The sequence below is a fragment of the Barbus barbus genome (assembly GCF_936440315.1).
Source record: "Barbus barbus genome assembly, chromosome: 20".
NCBI lineage: Eukaryota > Metazoa > Chordata > Actinopteri > Cypriniformes > Cyprinidae > Barbus > Barbus barbus.
Genome location: NC_136748.1, coordinates 10,600,618 through 10,619,533, shown reverse-complemented (window position 1 = coordinate 10,619,533; position 18,916 = coordinate 10,600,618). Strand labels below are relative to the sequence as shown.

The window sequence follows — 18,916 nt, the reverse complement described above, 5'->3', positions numbered from 1 at the left end:
TTGAACAATAGAATATGGTGGTTATCTGGTGAGATCAAGTAGAAATATCCCATATCTGACTTTAAATGGGGGGCAAAACATTGTTATGAACCACATCAGTTAGTCCCAACTATGTTGTGTACATTTTCTGTAGGACAGTGACAAAGATTGAACATAATTGTAAATCCAGTGGTCTGAGAGGCTCTGAGCTGTTTGAGTGTGCGTGCCTGTGTTCTTAGGCATGGGAGAGGTTGGAGAAGGCAGAACATGACCGTGAGCGGGTACTAAGAGATGAACTCATTAGGCAGGAGAAGTTGGAGCAGATGGCTCGTCGCTTTGACAGGAAGGCAGCTATGAGAGAGACCTGGCTTCAAGAGAATCAGAGACTGGTTACACAGGTAACTCACAATCCACAGCCTTCATCTAAAAGAGGAAAGGTGCAGAAAGCCTTTATTTATGTAGATGCCCATTATTTCATGGTTGCCAACACCTGAATATTGAAATTAACGATAATCATTATTTTGCTTTCTACTTTAAAGGACAGCTTTGGCTATGACTTACCAGCAGTGGAGGCAGCTAAGAAGAAACATGATGCAATAGAGACAGACATTGCTGCATATGAAGAACGCGTTCAGGCACTGGTGTCCCTGTCTAAAGAACTGGAAGCAGAAAAATACCATGATGCTAAACGCATTGATGCGAGAAAAGACAATATCTTGAGGCTGTGGGACTACCTGCAGGAGGTCCTGAAAGCTCGCAGAGGTCGTCTAGACAAGAACCTTACCCTTCAGAGAATCTTTCAGGAGATGCTCTACATCATCAGCTGGATGGATGAAATGAAAGTAGGAAGGACCGATTTGCAAATTGTGTGCTTGATTTATATGCTTTGCTTGAGTATTATGGTTGCATTGTAACTCATGTAATTGAAGCAAAACCACATGATCAATCATCTTATGTGACATTTTTTCCTCAGAGCCGACTCTTGTCCTCAGACTTTGGAAAACACTTATTGGAAGTGGAAGACTTGTTGCAGAAACATTCATTGCTAGAAGCTGATATAGCAGTGCAGGCAGAAAGAGTTCGAATAGCCAATGCAGCTGCTCTTAAATTTGGCAATGGTGACAGTGAGTACAGTTGAATTCTTATGTAATAGAAGTGAAGCACTCTCTGTAGTCTTTTTTGCTGCAATTGTGACACATTGGGACATTGTTATTTACTTTTCTGCTCTTAATTTTCTAGGTTATAAACCATGTGACCCACAAGTGATCCGTGATCGGGTACAACACTTGGACCTGTGCTACCAGGAGTTGTGTGCTCTGGCAGCTCAGAGGAAAGCCCGACTTGAGCAGTCGCGACGACTTTGGTACTTTTTATGGGAAATTGCAGAGTTGGAGAGCTGGATTCGGGAAAAGGAGCACATCTTCTCCTCTCTTGACTATGGTAAGGACCTGACCAGTGTGTTGATACTGCAGAGCAAACACAGCGTCTTTGAGGATGAGCTTGCTGCCAGACAGGACAACTTGAAGCAGGTGATGGATGAGGGAGAGAGCATGATTCAGGCCAAGCACTTGGGTTCCCCCAAAGTTCAGCAGCGCATGGATGATGTGCAAAATCAGTGGCAGCAGCTGGAGGAACTTGCCACCTTCCGTAAACAGAATCTGCAAGACACCCAACGCTTCTTCCAGTTTCAGGGTGATGCTGATGACCTCAAAGCCTGGCTGGTTGATGCTATGCGGCAGATGAGCAGTGACGACTTTGGGCATGATGAGTATACAACGCAGCGACTGCTCAAGAAACACCGTGACTTGAGAGATGAGGCCGCTAAGAACGGAGCCACCATTGACACTCTATCTAAACAGGCCAGTGCACTTCCTGAGGAATTAAGGAACACACCAGACATCCAGGGGCGTCTGAACGAGATCCGGGATATATATATTGAGCTTTTGACCCTCTCAGACCTGAGGCAGAAGAAGCTAGATGACACCATGGCTCTTTACACAATCTTCAGTGAGACAGATGCTTGTGAGCTCTGGATGGGCCAGAAGGAGACCTGGCTGGTTGGGCTGGAGACACCAGAGAATTTGGAAGATCTAGAAGTTGTACAAAACAGGTATTGCTGTTGGTTTTATGAACCCAGAGACGGTACTGTAAGTATGTTTCATAAACTGGGAAACTATTCCAATTTATGCCATTTTTATAAAATGTTCTGTTTGTTTTCAGGCTAAGCATCCTTGCTCAGGAAATGGGTAATATGCAGGCTCGGGTTGATAATGTCAATAAAGCAGCCAAACAACTTGAAGACAGCAGACATCCACAAACAAAACAAGTGAAAGACTGTCAAACTCGTCTCAATAGAAGGTAAGAGTTATAATCCTGGATGTGAAAGCCAGTTCTAATGAAAATACTTTATTAATCTGTAATGTTCCCTTTTATATCTTCTCAAAGATGGGAAGCTTTTAAAGCAATGGTAGAGGATAAGAAACACAAAGTAGATTCAGCCCTCAGCCTACATAACTATGATCTTGAATGTGATGAGACGGAATCATGGATAAAAGAGAAGACACGGGTCATTGAGTCAACACAGGACCTTGGGAATGACCTAGCTGCAGTCATTACCATTCAGAGAAAGCTCTTTGGCATGGAAAGAGATCTTGCTGCCATCCAAGATAAGTTGGATGTCCAGCATAATGAGGCCCAGAAGCTTGTGAAGGACCACCCAGAACATGCTTATGATATACTTGCAAGACAGGAAGAGTTGGATGCAGCATGGGACAACTTGAAACGCACCCTGAAAAACCGTGAAGACTCTCTTGGGGAGGTCAGCAAGCTGCAAACATTCCTACAGGACATGGATGATTTTCAAGCCTGGCTGTTCAAGACACAGAAGGCTGTTGCATCTGAAGATATGCCTGATGGTTTACCAGAAGCTGAACATTTCCTGAGTCTCCATGATGCTGTGAGGGGTGATATGGATGGCCATGAAGAGGACTACCACCGTGTGAGGGACACGGGAGCAGCTGCCATTCAGGGCCAAGAAGATGATCCTCAGTACCAGCAGCTGGAGCAGAGGCTGGACGGTCTTGATAAGGGATGGGATGAGCTGCACAAAATGTGGGACAGCCGCAAGAGCTTCCTAGATCAGGGTCTCGGCTTCCAACAGTTCATGAGGGATGCCAAGCAGGCTGAAGCCATCTTAAATAACCAGGTATACATGCATATAGTTTTCATCTGATGAACCTTGTAATGAAAACAGACATTTTGGGAAACCCAAATCTTGCCGATATTGCTACCTGCTTAATATTCTTTGCCAATAACCTTCAATTGCAGTTCCATAATATTGTTTCTCTCTTTTAATTGCTGTCTCTTTCTATGTCTTTTTCCTGTACTTTTTAAAAGGAATACACTCTAGCCCACATAGACAAGCCTGACACCCTGGATGGAGCAGAGAAGGCCCTGAAGAAAAATGAGGACTTTGTTACCACCATGGATGCTAACGAGGAGAAGATACTCAGCACACTGGAGACTGGTCAGAGGCTGGTGGACAGTGGAAACCTTTACTCAGAAAGGGTCAAAGACAAGATGGGCTCTATTGAAAATAGGTTTGTTTTTGATATTATTTCACCTATTTTACATCTAAGGTCAAACATACAACATAATTTACATATAACATTCCTCTTTGACCTAGCATATGAACTAGCCACTAAATAAACTTGCCCTTTCAATCCAAATTCCATGCTTAATTAGACATTAAAAGTCAGAGGATTTTATACAAGACAGTGGATTTTCCGTTCAATAAGCTCCAGCATCCCACACAACCCTACATAAGAAAAGTTAATGCAAAAGTTAATAATTTTGCTTATTACTCTGGACCAGTAAATAAAATGGAATGACAAGAATATTTACATCAAATAATTGACTGTTGTCAACACACAATGTAAGTGTAATTCAGAAAGCAATCATAGGTTTCTCCTCAAAGTTCATGTTAATGCACCCATGCATTTGTGCTTTCTTTGTGCTGAATGGGCAGTGAGTGAGAAAAGAATTATACTGTAAAGGAGTGGCCTGCATTTCCCCTATTAGCCCAGACAGTCTGTAGTTCCTTAAGATGGGTGTCTGCCCTTATGGGTATTGATCTCTTTGTGAAAGTATACCTAATCCATTGGCTTATGTTGCTTTTTTAAGTGTTCTCTCTGCAGTGAGAAAATGAAGGAGTAAAGAAAAGCCATTTCAATGTCAGCCAGTATTCACATTTAACCATATAAAGTTCTTACACCACTTTGCACTAGAGACCAACCATAACCCATGTATTTATGTGTATATGTCTTCAGGTACAACAAGAATCGTGACAAAGCCAAGGAAGTCTCAGGGAAACTGAAGGACAACAGGGAACTTCAGCACTTCCTTCAAAACACCCAGGATGTCAGTAATGCTTTACTCAGTTTTCATATGCAAGATTTCACAGATTTGCTTCTAATGTAAAGTTCTTTGTGACTTTGTCCTCTCATTCAATGTACATTTACTTCTCTTTTTTAGCTTACACTATGGATAAATGAGAAAATGCTGACTGCACAGGATACATCATATGACGAGGCTCGTAACCTCCATAGCAAGTGGCAAAAACACCAGGCCTTCATGGCAGAACTAGCCTCCAACAAGGATTGGCTTCATAATATTGATAAGGTATATAGCAATTTTATATGTACTTTAATAAAGCATAGCAGTTGGGTTTCCGAAGTGAAAAAAAAAAAAAAGAAAAGAAAAACATCAAATTTTCACACGGGAAACATTTCAAGTCAAGTCGAGCTTTATTGTCATTCCGCTACATGTGGAGACATACAGTGGAACGAAATGTCGTGCCTCGCAGGACCACTGTGCTACATAAATACAGAGGGGGTGGTGATGGCGCAGTGGATAAGACACATGCCTTTGGTGTGAGAGACCCGGGTTCGAATCCACTGTGAAACACCAATGTGTCCCTGAGCAAGACACTTAACCCCCTAGTTGCTCCAGAGGCGTGCGACCTCTGACATATATAGCAATTGTAAGTCGCTTTGGATAAAAGCGTCAGCTAAATGAATAAATGTAAATGTACATACAACAATGAAGTAAAAAACACTATAAACATATACACAATTAACCTACTGACAGATTTTAACTATAAGTATACTATATATAAGTGTTTACCCTATACAAACTAAAAGAATAAAGGATAAAAAATACAAACTATACGAATGCTTCACTTAAATATTTACCCTATATACAAACTAAAAGAATAGAAGATAAAAAATACAAACTATACGAATGCTTCACAAATACTGTGCATGTGCAAAGAGAGACATTTTGAGTCAAGCAGCTGGTTGGGGGAACAGTGCAGGATGATTTGTAGTGCATGAGCATGTAAACATACATATATTGCTGAGTCTTTTGTGGGATTGTGTACACGCAGCAGTGTGTGTAAAGTGTCTAGTGCACAGAGGAGAGTGTGTTACTACAGGTAGTTTGTACAGGCCCACTCACCTGTGTGTAGCACACTTCGAATTGCACAAAAAAAGTGTCATACATTTTTTTTCTTTGGTGTGGTAAGGTTTGGGGTGGGGGGTGGTCCATGTTTCAGGAGGTAGGGGTTTGCATGGGGTTTCAGAGGGGGGCGGGGTGATTTGAGTTCAGGGCTCTCACAGCCTGGGGGAAAAAGCTGTTGAGCAGTCTGGCAGAGCGGGCTCTGATGCTCCGGTAACGTCTTCCTGATGGTAGGAGCTGGAAGAGACTGTGGGAGGGATGGGTGGAGTCCTTCACTATGCTGTTGGTTTTGCTGGAGCATCGTGTAAGGAAAATGTCCAGGATGGAGGGGAGAGGGGCACCGATGATCTTTGCAGCTGTGTTCACTGTCCACTGGAGGGTCTTGCGGTCAGCAGCACTGCAGTTCCCATACCAGACAGTGATGCAGCTGGTCAGCACACTCTCAATGGTGCCTCTGTAGAACGTGGTGAGGATGGGTGGAGGGAGACTTGCTCTTTTCAGCCGGCGGAGAAAGTGTAGGCGCTGTTGTGCCTTTTTGGAGAGTGACATGGTGTTGGTGGTCCAGGTGAGATCCTCTGTGATGTGCACCCCCAGGAATTTAATGCTGCTGACTCTCTCCACAGTCGAGCTGTCGATGGTCAGTGGGGGGTGGTCAACGGAGTTTCTTCTGAAGTCCATCACAACCTCCTTTGTCTTCTCCACATTGAGGGAAAGATTGTTGGTGCCACACCATTCAGCCAGCTGTGCCACTTCCTCTGTAGTGTGTTTCATCGTTGTTGCTGATGAGACCTACCACTGTTGTGTCATCAGCAAACTTGATGATGTGGTTGGAGCTGAACTCGGCAGTGCAGTCGTTGGTCAGCAGCGTGAAGAGCAGCAGGCTGAGCACACAGCCTTGTGGGGCACCTGTGCTCAGTGTGGTAGTGCTCGAGGTGTTGTGGCCGACACGGACTGACTGAGGTCTTCCGGTTAGAAAGTACAGGATCCAATTACACAGGGAATTGTTAAGGCCCAGCAGGTTTAGTTTATTTATGAGCTGTTGTGGGATTATTGTGTTGAATGCCGAGCTGAAGTCAATGAACAGCTTCTAACATAGGAGTCTTTATTTTCTAGGTGGGTAAGAGCCAGGTGGAGGGTGGAGGAAATTGCATCGTCTGTAGAGCGGTTTGGATGGTATGCAAACTGGAGCGGGTCAAGTGTGTTGGGGAGGCTGGTTTTGATGTTGTGCATGACTAGTCTCTCAAAGCACTTCATCATGATTGGAGTCAGTGCTATAGGACGGTAGTCATTTAGACAGGACACAGGTGATTTCTTTGGTACCAGTATGATTGTTGTGGATTTGAGACATGTGGGGACGACTGCCTGGCTCAGCGAGGTGTTGAAGATATCTGTAAGCACATCTGTCAGCTGTGCAGCACAGTCTCTCAGAACACGGCCAGGTATGTTGTCAGGAACCGCAGCCTTGCATGGGTTAATCCTAGATAGGGTCTTCCTTACGTCAACTGGAGACAGACAGAGCGGCCGGACGTTGGGAGGTGTGGGCAGTTTTTGTGCAGGTGTGTCATTCTGCATTTCAAACCGTGAATAAAAGTGGTTGAGTGCATCGGGGAGGGATGTGTCCTCATCACAGGCCTGTGGCGGGGGCTTGTAGTCAGTGATGGTCTGAATGGCTTGCCACAGGCTCCGTGTGTCTCTGCTGTCTGTGAAGTGATTGTTGATTTTTTGAGCATATGACCGTTTTGCATTTTTGATGCCACAGGACAGATTGGCTCTTGCTGTTTTGAGGGCTGTTTTATCTCCTGATCTGAATGCTTTATCTCTGGTCTTTAGCAGCCCACGAACCTCTGCTGTCATCCATGGCTTCTGGTTTCGTGTGCCGATGGTCTTGGTGACTGTGACATCATCAGTGCACTTTTTGATATAAGCAGTCACAGTTTCAGTGTACTCGTGCAGGTCTGTGTGGTTGTTGTAGATGGCTGCCTCTTTAAACATGTTCCAGTCTGTGCACTGAAAGCAGTCCTGTAGTGCTGAGGTGGCATTGTCTGGCCATACTGTGATCTGCTTTTGAACCGGTTTGGCGAGTTTGAGAAGTGGTCTATATGCTGGGATTAGCATAACAGTGATGTGGTCCGAGTACCCGAGGTGGGGGCGGGGTTACAGCCTTGTAAGCGTTTTTTACTGTTGTGTAAACAATGTCCAGTGTGTTGTTTCCCCTTGTTGCAAAGTTCACATTGGTAAAACTTTGGCAAAACTGTCTTTAAGTTTGCGTGGTTGAAGTCACCGGCTATGATGAAAAAGCCGTCAGGGTTATTTGTTTGTTGTTCACTGATGGCGCTGTACAGTTCACGAAGCGCGTCCTTAGCGTTTGCACACGGGGGGATGTAGACTGCGACAATAACAATGACCGTGAACTACTGCGGCAGATAGAACGGTCGACACTTCACAAACATAAACTCCACCAGCGATGAACAGTGTTTTGATAATACTGCAGCATTGTTACACCAGTCTTTGTTGATATACACACACAAGCCACCTCCGCGGGTCTTACCAGATAGTGCTGAATCTCTATCCGCTTGGTAGCAGGTTAGCCCGTGCTGCTGAATGGCGGAGTCCGGGATGTTGTCGTTTAGCCATGTTTCGGTGAAAACAAACACACAACAATCCCTTACCTCATGCTGTGTAGAACGACTGAGTTGAATTAAGTCCAGTTTTTTTTCCAGAGAGCGAACGTTTAAGAGCATGAGTGTTGGAAGAGCCGGCCTTGTGGAGCTCCGTCCTCTCTCACACCGCTTGCGACGCTGCCTTGTGCGGGTAGCGTCAGTAGGCGAGGCCGCTGTCTCGAGGTCCGGCTCCAGCAGTAAACAAAGGCCTCGTAGCTTCTCAGTAGCCGCCGGCGAGAGTTGTTGTTTGTATGCGTTGCCGATATCCAAAAGACTTTGGCGATCATAGATGAGTTTTGGGGTGATTTCCTTAAGAGTTAGCGGTAAACTGACACTATTTGGAGACGAACAGACGACATTAAAAGACATAAAAGCACCGTCTTTGGGACCCGGAGCAGCCGCTGCATCTGATCGCGCCGCCATCTTGGATCATGATTTTTACAATAACTTTTAATCATTTAAAGACAGACCTACCTTGAGCTCTAATTTTTTATTAAACAATATAAGATTCTGTTGAAGCCCTATTATCAATGTGTTGAAATGATTGAAAATATTAATATGTACTATGAACCATGCTCATATTAGGAGGGACAGGAATTGATGGAATCCAAGCCTGAGTTTGAGCCCATTGTCACCGATCGTCTTGCTAAGCTTCATGAACTATGGGATAAGCTGGAGAGCACCACAAAGGAGAAGGCTCGTCTACTTTTTGATGCAAACCGTTCTGAGCTGTTTGATCAGAGCCTTGCTGACTTGAAGAAATGGTTGGCAAAATTGCAGCAGCAGCTCCAGGGTGATGTGGACGAAGAAGTTAAGGATCTTACTAGTGCCAGCATCTTACTGAAGAAACATCAGGTGTGACATTAAATTAGTTACTTTTTCATTGTTTTGTGTCTACTACAATTCAGTAGAGTACCTCACGTGAAGCCAACTATGGTCTGTGCTTTGTCTTTCCATATTTGGTGGTCATTTATAGAATACTGCTTAAATTTGCCCTATTCTCCTCTAGATGACAGAGAATCAAGTTCGGGATCGTGCACGGGAGCTTGAAGAACTCCAAGAAGCTGTACAGCAGCACGCTTCTCTTAGAGAGAACCAACCTGAGCTTGAAATTGAGCAGCAGACACTTCAGAGGGACTTCCAGACGCTCCTCACACCTCTCGCCCAACGCAGGGGCAAGCTGGAGGCCGCTAAGGCAGTGCACCAGTTCTTCAGAGATCTTGCAGATGAAATAGTATGTGCATGTCTAGCATTACAGCTTTTCAGATTGCATCATTAGTTTTTGTTGATCTTTCTTACTAAAGAATTATTACATAAAATTTTTGATTTGCTCTCCTCAGCTCTGGGTTAACGAGAGGTTACCAATGGCAATGTCAGAAGAACATGGCAACAATCTTCAGACTGTCCAACTTCTGCTCAAGAAGAACCAAGTGAGTTTTTCATTTTTTCCACTTACATCCATAAATCATTCCTAATTATCCAGTTTGGTAGAACACAACATGACTTCACAACATGGTCTTTTTCCATCTATGGTCTATTTCAACTTGTATTGGAAATAATTTCTATTATGTTCACCATGTGATCATGTCTCCTTTCATATACATCACCCACCCCTTTAATATAATCCTTTCATATCCTGCACAGTCTCTTCAAAAAGAGATTGACGGTCACCAGCCACGCATTGATGAAGTGTTGGAGCATGGTCGGCGAATGGTGGCAGCAGCAGAGGGTAGTCCAGAAGAAGAACACATGTCTGAGGAGATGAAGAAGCTTCAGGATATGTGGGCAAAGCTGCAGGATGAGATGGCCAAACGGAGAGCTCAGCTCTATGGCTCTAATGAGGCCCAGCAGTATTACAATGATGCAGATGAGGCTCAGGCCTGGATAGGGGAACAAGAACTGTACATGATTGCTGATGAGAAGGCCAAGGTAGAGTGTAGAGAAGAACAGTATTGTTGTTTTATGCTGCTTGTCTTTAAAAAATCTTCAAAATTCCATGTCAACTCTGTGCTGGCTCCAAAATCTGTGTGCAATGAAAAGCCATACTAAAATAAACTGTCTCTGACAATTAATCTCTCTGGGTTGTAGGATGAACAGAGTGCTATGATGATGCTGAAGCGACACCTGCTTCTGAAGCAGGCAGTGGATGACTATGCACACTCCATCCAGCAGCTGGCAGACCGTGCCCAGAAGATGCTGGCTGAAGAGCACCCAGATGGGTATATTGGGCTAATTGCATGTCTTCACACAATGTATTGTATATTGAGATAAGTGGGCCAAGCTGAACTGAATCTTGAGGTACTTCGATGTAGGTTTAAAAACACTCCATAACAAAGATTAATCGTTATTTGTCTGTATGTGAAGTGAGGCCATTATCCGGAGACAAGGACAAGTTGACAAGCAGTATGCTGGGCTGAAGGAGCTGGCAGAGGACCGCAAAAAGAAGCTGGACCACTCATATCATCATTTCTTGCTTAGTCGTGAAGTGGAGGATCTTGAGCAGTGGATTGCAGAGCGTGATGTGGTGGCTTCTTCACAAGAGATGGGCCAGGACCTTGACCATGCAACGGTAAATAGGAACTTGCCCCCAGACAAAGTACAATTACTGTCTCTCACACAAAAGCATGTCTTGATGTATGCAATACACAACTTTGCATATTCAGTCATACTTATATTTTAGGTAAATATAATTACAATCAATATTTTCCTGATTCCATCAATATTTTAGATCCTGCGAGATAAGTTCAGGGAGTTTGCACGGGAGACAGGGACAGTGGGTCAAGAACGTGTAGACACTGTGAACCGGATCATAGATGATCTGATCGAAGCAGGCCACAGTGAGGCAGCAACCCTAGCGGAGTGGAAGGATGGAGTCAATGAGAGTTGGGCAGATTTGCTGGAGCTCATCGACACTCGTACCCAACTCCTTACAGCATCCTATGACCTGCTTAAGTAAGTACAAAATAATTAAATAGATTAAATGTCATTTGACTGGGTGGAGTGGGGCTATCTTTTCGACACACTACAGAGGTTTGGATTTGGCCACAAGTTTATATCTTGGATCAACTCCATTGGCTGCCGTATGCACTAACAATAATATATCCGCTTACTTTGAGCTTCAACGCGACACGAGACAGGGTTGTCCTTTGTCCCCACTTTTATTTGCAGTTGCAATGGAACCACTTGCTCTAACTCTGAGACAAAGAGCTGACATCAAGGGTATTCAGCGGGCAGGATTGGAACATAAGGTCTCGCTGTATGCAGATGATATGTTATTATACTTGTCACATCTCCTCTCAAGTCTCCCAAAATTGTTGAATCTACTTACAGAATTTGGCAAAATATCTGGCTATAAAGTCAATATTCAGAAGAGTGAATTAATGCCTGTTGGTGATGGGGTCAGTCTATCTTTAGGTTCAGTTCCCTTTAAAATTAGCCCTAAGAAATTCAAGTACCTTGGGGATTGGGTTACACATAACTATAAAGATTTATATGTGGCCAATTATCAGCCTCTCTTATCCAATTTGAAGCAAGATCTTGAACGCTGGGACCACCTGCCTCTGTCATTGGGTGGAAGAATTAATATGGTAAAGATGAATGTACTGCCCAAGTTTTTGTTAACAAAATCTTTCTTCTTCAAACTAAATAATCAGATATCGGCCTTTATTTGGAACAATAAGGATAAAAAGGATAAAAAGAAGTATACTGCAGAGGCCTCGTGCAAAGGGAGGGATGGCACTCCCAAACTTCATGTATTACTATTCGGCAGCCAACATAAGAGCGTTGTTATACTGGATAAATAATGACACCTCTGCCCCTGTATGGTTAATTCTGGAGGGGGCTTAAATTGGGCCTACCTCACTGGCAGCCTTATTATGTTCTAGACTACCATTTGCACAGCCCATCTCTAGTTCGACTTCTAATCCAGTTGTTACACATTCAATTAAAATCTGGAATCAGATTAGACGGTCCTTTTCCCTTAAAGATTTATTGCAAGCTGCACCAATCATAAAAAATTACATGTTTGCCCCATCAATGATGGATGAATCTTTTGATGCTTGGGCTAGAAAGGGTGCGATCTCACTGTCTGATTTTTATATGGATGGAAACTTCGCCTCCTTTGAACAGCTGGTACAGAAATATGACATTCCCAAAGCTCACTTCTATAGGTACTCGCAGCTCCGGAATTTTGTAGCATTGAATTCTAACGATTTTCCATCATGCATAATAACTTGACAAGATAATAAGACTTAATCTTTGAATGTAAATCAGTCAATAAACAGAATATAAGTAAGATTTACGAACTACTCAGCATGTATGATTCAACACCCTTAGACCTACTTAAAAATAAATAGGAGACAGATTTAAATGAACCAATCTCCAAGGAAATTTGGCACAAAATAATACAGGGAATTTTATCATCATCTATATGCCTTAGACATGCTGTAATACAATTCAAAATTGTTCATCGTCTGCACTGGTCTAAGGTCAGACTTTCTAAGATTAAGGCTGACATAGACCCCATATGCGATCGATGTAGGCTTTGCTGCACATGTTCTGGACATGTCCAAGGTTTACATGTTCTGGATGAATTTTTTGGAAACCTTTTCTGGGGTATTTGGAGAGGTAGTAGAACCATCCCCATTTCTTGCATTGTTTGGTGTGACCTCTGAAAACACCCTTCTCAACACAAGAGAAATTAACATGTTGGCCTTCAGCTCTCTTTTGGCTAGGAGACTGATATTGTTTAAATGGAAGGACCCTATTCCACTAACACATAGCCACTGGATAAGAGAAGTCATGGGTCATCTTAAGTTGGAGAAAATCAGTAATTTGTGTGTTTCTAGTTTATATAATGTGAAAACAAATAAAAAACCTTGAACAAAATAAAATAGATTAAATGTCACTAAAGAGTGCAGTGCTTTTATAAGATCACATTATTCCTACTGATTCACCGTATCTCACATAAAAACAAGCCTATAGTGGAACAAGATTCTAATTATTTAACTATCTTCACTTGTGTGAAGTGTTGTAAGGGGTACAGAATTAGACTGGAAAATTATCTAAAATATTCAGTGAATTTGGTCAGGTATTTTTATGATGGGAAGGAGCTGGTCGCTCAGATTGAGGAGAAGAAGAACGAGCTTCCTGAGGATCTGGGAGAAGACTTCAGCAAAGCAGAGTCCTTCCACCGAATGCATGCTGCATCTGAAAGGGCCATCAGCTCCCTTGGCAAACAGGCAAGGAAAACACATTACATGAACAAGTGGTTGTCATAATAAGTTTCATGTTTTCATCTCTGGCTTGTACGTATTTATCTCAAAAAGTTAGGGATTTTTCATATCTCTTTCCTTGCAGGTGAAACAGTTCCAGGAGACCGCAACTAGACTGTATGCCCAGTATGCAGGAGATCAGGCCACTGCTATTCAAGCAACTGAAAAAGAGGTTGTGGGCGCCTGGAATGGTCTGCTGGCTGCTTGTGCAGGCAGGAGGAAGCAGCTGGAAGATACTGCGGACAAATTCCGCTTCTTCACCATGGTGAGAGACCTGCTGGCCTGGATGGAAAGTATCATTCAGCAGATAGAGACACAGGAAAAGCCACGGTACGAAAATGTATCATTGCAATCATCAGAGTAGAGATGCCCATGTTCCTTTTTGTGATGAAATTTGTTTCTTGTTGTCCAATGAAGAGATGTCTCCTCAGTGGAGCTCCTGATTAAGTATCACCAAGGGATCCGTGCTGAAATTGAGATGCGTGGGCCAAAGTTTAATCAGTGTGTGGAGCTGGGCGGGGCCCTCCTGGAACGCAAGCATAAGGACTCTGCAGAGGTAATCAGACATGGAAGGTAGCAGGTGAAGCCACAACAAAGTACTGTATCTGGAAAGGCATCCATTTTCATGTACACTTGTGCTTACAGATTAAAGAGAAGCTGATGCAACTGGTAGAGAAGAGAAAAGAGATGATGCTGAAATGGGATGAAAGATGGGAATGGCTTAGACTTTGTAAGTCCACAAATGTCAACAAGCACACATGAGAAGACACACAAACATGCACACTATTGCATATTACAGCTGCTTATAAATGTATCTCCTCCTAGTTTTGGAGGTATGTCAGTTTGCCAGGGATGCATCTGTGGCAGAGGCCTGGCTGATTGCCCAGGAGCCGTACGTGGTCAGCAGGGATCTGGGTGAGACAGTGGATGAGGTCGAAAAACTACTCAAGAGACATGAAGCCTTCGAGAAATCCACTGCTACATGGGAAGAGCGTTTCTCAGCACTGGAACGTCTTACAACAGTATGTGTGTTTTAGATTTTACATATTAAACTCATTAATGATACCTCAAATTATGTGAATTGTTTGCATTGACAGGCACCACTCACTGACTATTAATAATCTGTTGTAGTTGGAGCTGTTCGAAATTCGGAAAAGACAACAGGACATAGAACAGTACAGACAAGAGGCGGAAAAAGACAGCAGGTATATATACAATCTGGTTAACACTGCACTACCCTAACGCCATATTCCATACTAAAATTTGACATTCAAACTTTGACCTTAGGAGAGAAGACACCGGGTTTGCAGAGGAGTCTTCACAACTCTTCACCACAGAAGAACAGTCTCTGGTGAGTTCAGGTTTTTGTAGCAATCTCCTCATCTTTCTCTTAATTAACAACATTCTTCTTATCAGATATTCTTTCACATTTCATGTTGTCATCTTCTATTGCAAATACAGCATACAATACCCTATAATATAATTTTACTTTTTGTAATGCAAATGTCTGTTAAAGTAATACCTGTAATACTTGTTTGAATTTGTACCCAAACTTTGTTGTTTGTGACCTTCAGTCTGGTTTAGGAGTAATAGAGCCAAGTTCTGTGGGAGTTGATGGCGCAGCGGGGGACTCCACTGTGCCTTTGATCTCAGAGATGCAGGAAAGTGGCTCACTGGAGCTGGGCCCTTCCACATCCATCCAGGTAACCAAGGAGACAGAAAAAGCTGCCACACTTGCCACTGAATCTTCACAAGTTCAACCAGTTTTGATGGAGGGAGCTCTATCCCGCAAACATGAGATGGAGGGACCTAATAAGAAGGCATCCAACAGGTTAGCTGTTGTCTAGAGACACATTGAAGTAACCAAGCCATTGACCAGAACAGTGACTTGGGCTAAATCAAAAGTAGTCATCATTTTACTAGTGAACTTAATTTAAAACTGTCCACCTTCTCATCTCTTGTCTCAGGTCCTGGAACAACATTTACTGTGTGCTCAAACCTGGGCAGCTCTCTGCTTACAAGGACTCCAAGAGCTTTAGTCACAGTGTCACATACCATGGCGAGGAACCCCTGAACCTCACCAATGCTTCTTTTGAGATCTTGACTAACTATAAGAAAAAGAAGCAGGTGTTCAAACTCCGGTAAGGGTCTTAGTCATCAATTTTGATATTAATTTTTAAATAAAAATGTATTTAATTATTGTGATATATAATACATATAGGACTTAATTTTTTTTATCCTTGTTCCATTTGCAGACTTGAAGATGGAAGTGAATATCTGTTCCAGTGTAAAGATGAGGTGCGCTATTGACTACTGCTTCTAATTAGTTCCTTATTAGTTAATATACTCTTTGAAATATGCCAGTAAACAACATTAATGATGTATGTTTTTTTGACCATAGGAGGAACTCCAGAACTGGACTCAGGCTATAGAACAGGCAGCACAAGCTGTGACAGAAGAACCAGTTGCAGGGCCATCAGGAGTGAAGGCACAAAGCCTACCTCCACCTTCTTCCTCTACTCTAGAGGTTCCCTCAACCAAGAAGGAGAAGGAGAAGAGGTTTAGTCTGTTTGCTAAGAAGAAATAAACTCCTGGACAGAATGTGACGGGTGAAATGGAACAGATTTATAACACCATTTTTTTTAACATCATATTAATTTGTAAGAATTTAGCTATATGAAATGTAGATTACACTGCTGCCTGTATCTAAGCTAATGAAGCGTTGCTAATGTCCACACGTTTGCTTTTTATGTTTTGTTGTATTTTTCTGATACTAGAGTCACATACCACATTCACTCTATATACAAATAAAAGCACAGGAACCGATCAAATTTAACCAAAAATATTTGTAAGAAAAAAGGATTTCTTCTTGTCTTGATTTTTTATGTGTTGAGTTTCTTCTAGGCATGCTTCAGTATGTATTTTGACTATAAATAACATGCTTAGTTTTGTTAATCTGCCTTATTCTTTTAAAATGGTTGCAAATGTAATACTGCACTCTTTGCATCGGAACTTATAAAATTTAAATAGAGGTTGACATTGGAGAGGTGTTTCTTTTTGTAAATGGCCATCAGTTAGCAGGAGGTGTGATAATGAAGGTGTTTAACACTGTACACTATTGCGTTAACATGCACTATATGCAATAAGCACAGTGTTTAGTGTACTTTTAGACTGTTTAGGTGTTGTATTTTTCATTATTCCAACAAACATATGAATATGAATATTATATTAAAATGTGAACATATTAATGCCATTATGTATGAATGCATTAAGTACCGCCATGATACTAAAGAGAATACAAAGATGAGAGAGGTAGCTTTTTTTTAACTGTGTTGAATGCTTTTACAAAGCATGAACTGATATATTTATTTAATATGGTGCTATATCTTTAAGATAAGAGTTTTACCCTCTCATAACTCAGGTTCCCCAGTATTAGTCTCTTTATAAATGCTCTTACAGAAGGACAGAAAAACCATTATAAGCATTAAAATGTATCTCTCACATCATCATAACAATGATTAAAATTTGAAATTGATGTGTACAGCTTGGATAATGCAGTATAAATTAAACTTGGTAGCCAATGAATGTTTGAAAACCTGGAGAATAGTGTGTCATACAAATATGAATGTAGAAATAATGGTAAACGGAAATTTTTACCTGTAACATAATAATAATAATAATAACAATAACTTGCTAAATACATTTAAACAATGCCCATATTCAGATCATGCTAAATAAATTTTCATTATACATACTTATAGTTTTTATCACAAGTTTTTGAAATGTTATATCAAAACAGTAATTGAATATAACACAGAATTTAAGTGCCCTATTTCCAAAGTCTTAGTTTTTTCAGTATCATATTAACATGGAAGTATATATCCATACTGTTTCTGCCAGGCACTGCAAGCTAAAACATGTAATTTTTATTTTATTTTATATATATATTTTTTTATTTTATTGCAGAAACATTTTTAACAATAGTTATATTTCATCTCACTATTGTTGTTGTTTTTTTGGATATGAATATCTTTACAGAGTCATTTTTTTGCGAGGGTCAGTGTGGTGCTTTATTAAGATTAAAAAAAAATTTGGCCATTACCTCCAAATCTCTCTCTTTCTCTCTCTCTCTCGCTTTTTGGTTTAAACACACTGCAGTCTACGTTAGAATGATCTTCTCTCTTCTCCTTTTATATCTATATGTTCGATGCAATATCACATATAAGTTGAAAGATCAGATCAGTATATAGATCAGTGGGTATGACTCATTTTAGGAGTATGAAAATCAATAAACTATCTGTTTGCAGTAACCATTGACCATTGTTGTCTGTTTAAGGCCTTGTAGTGTGTGTTTATGTCTGAGTCTTATGTCTGAGTCTTATTTACTTTCCTATTAAGCGAGTATTACACAGTCTGATCAGGTAAAGTTGAATTAAATTCACTAAGTAAAATGTTATTTAAAGTTCATGTTAAAAAATACCACTCTTGTCCTGTTGAAGACACTGTTGTGCGGAGTAAGAAAATTATGTTTAATTCATGGAGTAACATTTACACTACTACTTAGCAATAAAACTAGTAACAGATTGTGTTGTGCACGAATTAAAATTATTACGAATTAAAATTACATATTTTGGATTCAAAACCGATTATTAAATCTACACATAGGCGTAATTTACGGGTGGGACGGGTGGGACATGTCCCCACCACTTTTTACCAGGCTCGATATTGTCCCCACCACTTTTAAAAAGTAACTGAAAAATAGATTGCGTAAGGTATATATTAAAGGAAAAGCACCATCTACAAATCGTCACTCTTCATAATCTAATTCATTCATTTAACAAATTTTTCCGCCGGTCAGAAGCTTTTCAACGTCCTCAAAGATGAATATTAAGTCTCGTTGTGAAACTATCGCGAGATACGCGATATGCGTCATGGGATATGTAGTTTCCTTTCCCTATAATTAGTCTACAGATCCTGTACCTTTCTTTTTACGATGTTCGTATTGTTTGGATACTGTTTCAAGGTTGAAATATTTTATTTGAGATTTTTGAGAAGATTAATTGGACAATATCTCTGGTCCACAAGTCAAATCATCACTCACTGTAGTCATCAAGTGATCAAGTGATGACTAGAAGGTGGACGACGGTTCTTCAACCACGCAGCGAGGTGAGATCACTTGAGGCATTGTTAAAAACTCACAAGTCACGGTTATTATTACAAGTCATGATTACGTGTTATATGAAAAATTAAGTTTAAGTTTAAATTAATGTAAGAAGTAACCTTTTAGGCAACAGGACAATTCTATGTTATGACTGGGATTTTCACAATTAAAACAATTAAAAAGTACAAGTCTTTAGTAGTTCATAGTCCTTTAATTCAGTTTTGTAGTAAATAACAGCGCGCTCCAGTGGCCGCCAAAAACATGATTAGCGACAGTATGTCTATATTCACGTAAGTTAAATATAATATTTTTTCGTGTTAAGCAAA

General features: G+C 41.3%; 1 protein-coding gene across 2 annotated transcripts in view; it reads left to right on the top strand.

Annotated features, from left to right (window-relative positions):
* Positions 1 to 17,012, top strand: part of LOC306886436 (spectrin beta chain, erythrocytic-like) — a 33,110-nt gene extending 16,098 nt beyond the window's left edge. The window contains exons 11-37 of one of the 2 annotated variants that reach the window (XM_079443538.1): positions 219 to 377; positions 519 to 821; positions 953 to 1,103; positions 1,219 to 2,089; positions 2,200 to 2,337; positions 2,425 to 3,184; positions 3,376 to 3,578; positions 4,308 to 4,398; positions 4,513 to 4,659; positions 8,742 to 9,011; positions 9,166 to 9,390; positions 9,497 to 9,586; positions 9,801 to 10,085; positions 10,245 to 10,375; positions 10,521 to 10,725; positions 10,885 to 11,108; positions 13,246 to 13,396; positions 13,515 to 13,759; positions 13,847 to 13,985; positions 14,075 to 14,159; positions 14,255 to 14,451; positions 14,561 to 14,634; positions 14,717 to 14,780; positions 15,004 to 15,260; positions 15,397 to 15,570; positions 15,685 to 15,727; positions 15,831 to 17,012. In XM_079443538.1, the coding sequence (XP_079299664.1) occupies positions 219 to 377; positions 519 to 821; positions 953 to 1,103; positions 1,219 to 2,089; positions 2,200 to 2,337; positions 2,425 to 3,184; positions 3,376 to 3,578; positions 4,308 to 4,398; positions 4,513 to 4,659; positions 8,742 to 9,011; positions 9,166 to 9,390; positions 9,497 to 9,586; positions 9,801 to 10,085; positions 10,245 to 10,375; positions 10,521 to 10,725; positions 10,885 to 11,108; positions 13,246 to 13,396; positions 13,515 to 13,759; positions 13,847 to 13,985; positions 14,075 to 14,159; positions 14,255 to 14,451; positions 14,561 to 14,634; positions 14,717 to 14,780; positions 15,004 to 15,260; positions 15,397 to 15,570; positions 15,685 to 15,727; positions 15,831 to 16,016 (5,868 nt within the window). In that variant the 3' untranslated portion in view covers positions 16,017 to 17,012. Of the gene's footprint in view, positions 1 to 218; positions 417 to 518; positions 822 to 952; positions 1,104 to 1,218; positions 2,090 to 2,199; positions 2,338 to 2,424; positions 3,185 to 3,375; positions 3,579 to 4,307; positions 4,399 to 4,512; positions 4,660 to 8,741; positions 9,012 to 9,165; positions 9,391 to 9,496; positions 9,587 to 9,800; positions 10,086 to 10,244; positions 10,376 to 10,520; positions 10,726 to 10,884; positions 11,109 to 13,245; positions 13,397 to 13,514; positions 13,760 to 13,846; positions 13,986 to 14,074; positions 14,160 to 14,254; positions 14,452 to 14,560; positions 14,635 to 14,716; positions 14,781 to 15,003; positions 15,261 to 15,396; positions 15,571 to 15,684; positions 15,728 to 15,830 lie in introns of both variants that reach the window. The other variant, XM_079443537.1, reaches the window with a different exon arrangement.
* Positions 17,013 to 18,916: the final 1,904 nt, after the last annotated feature.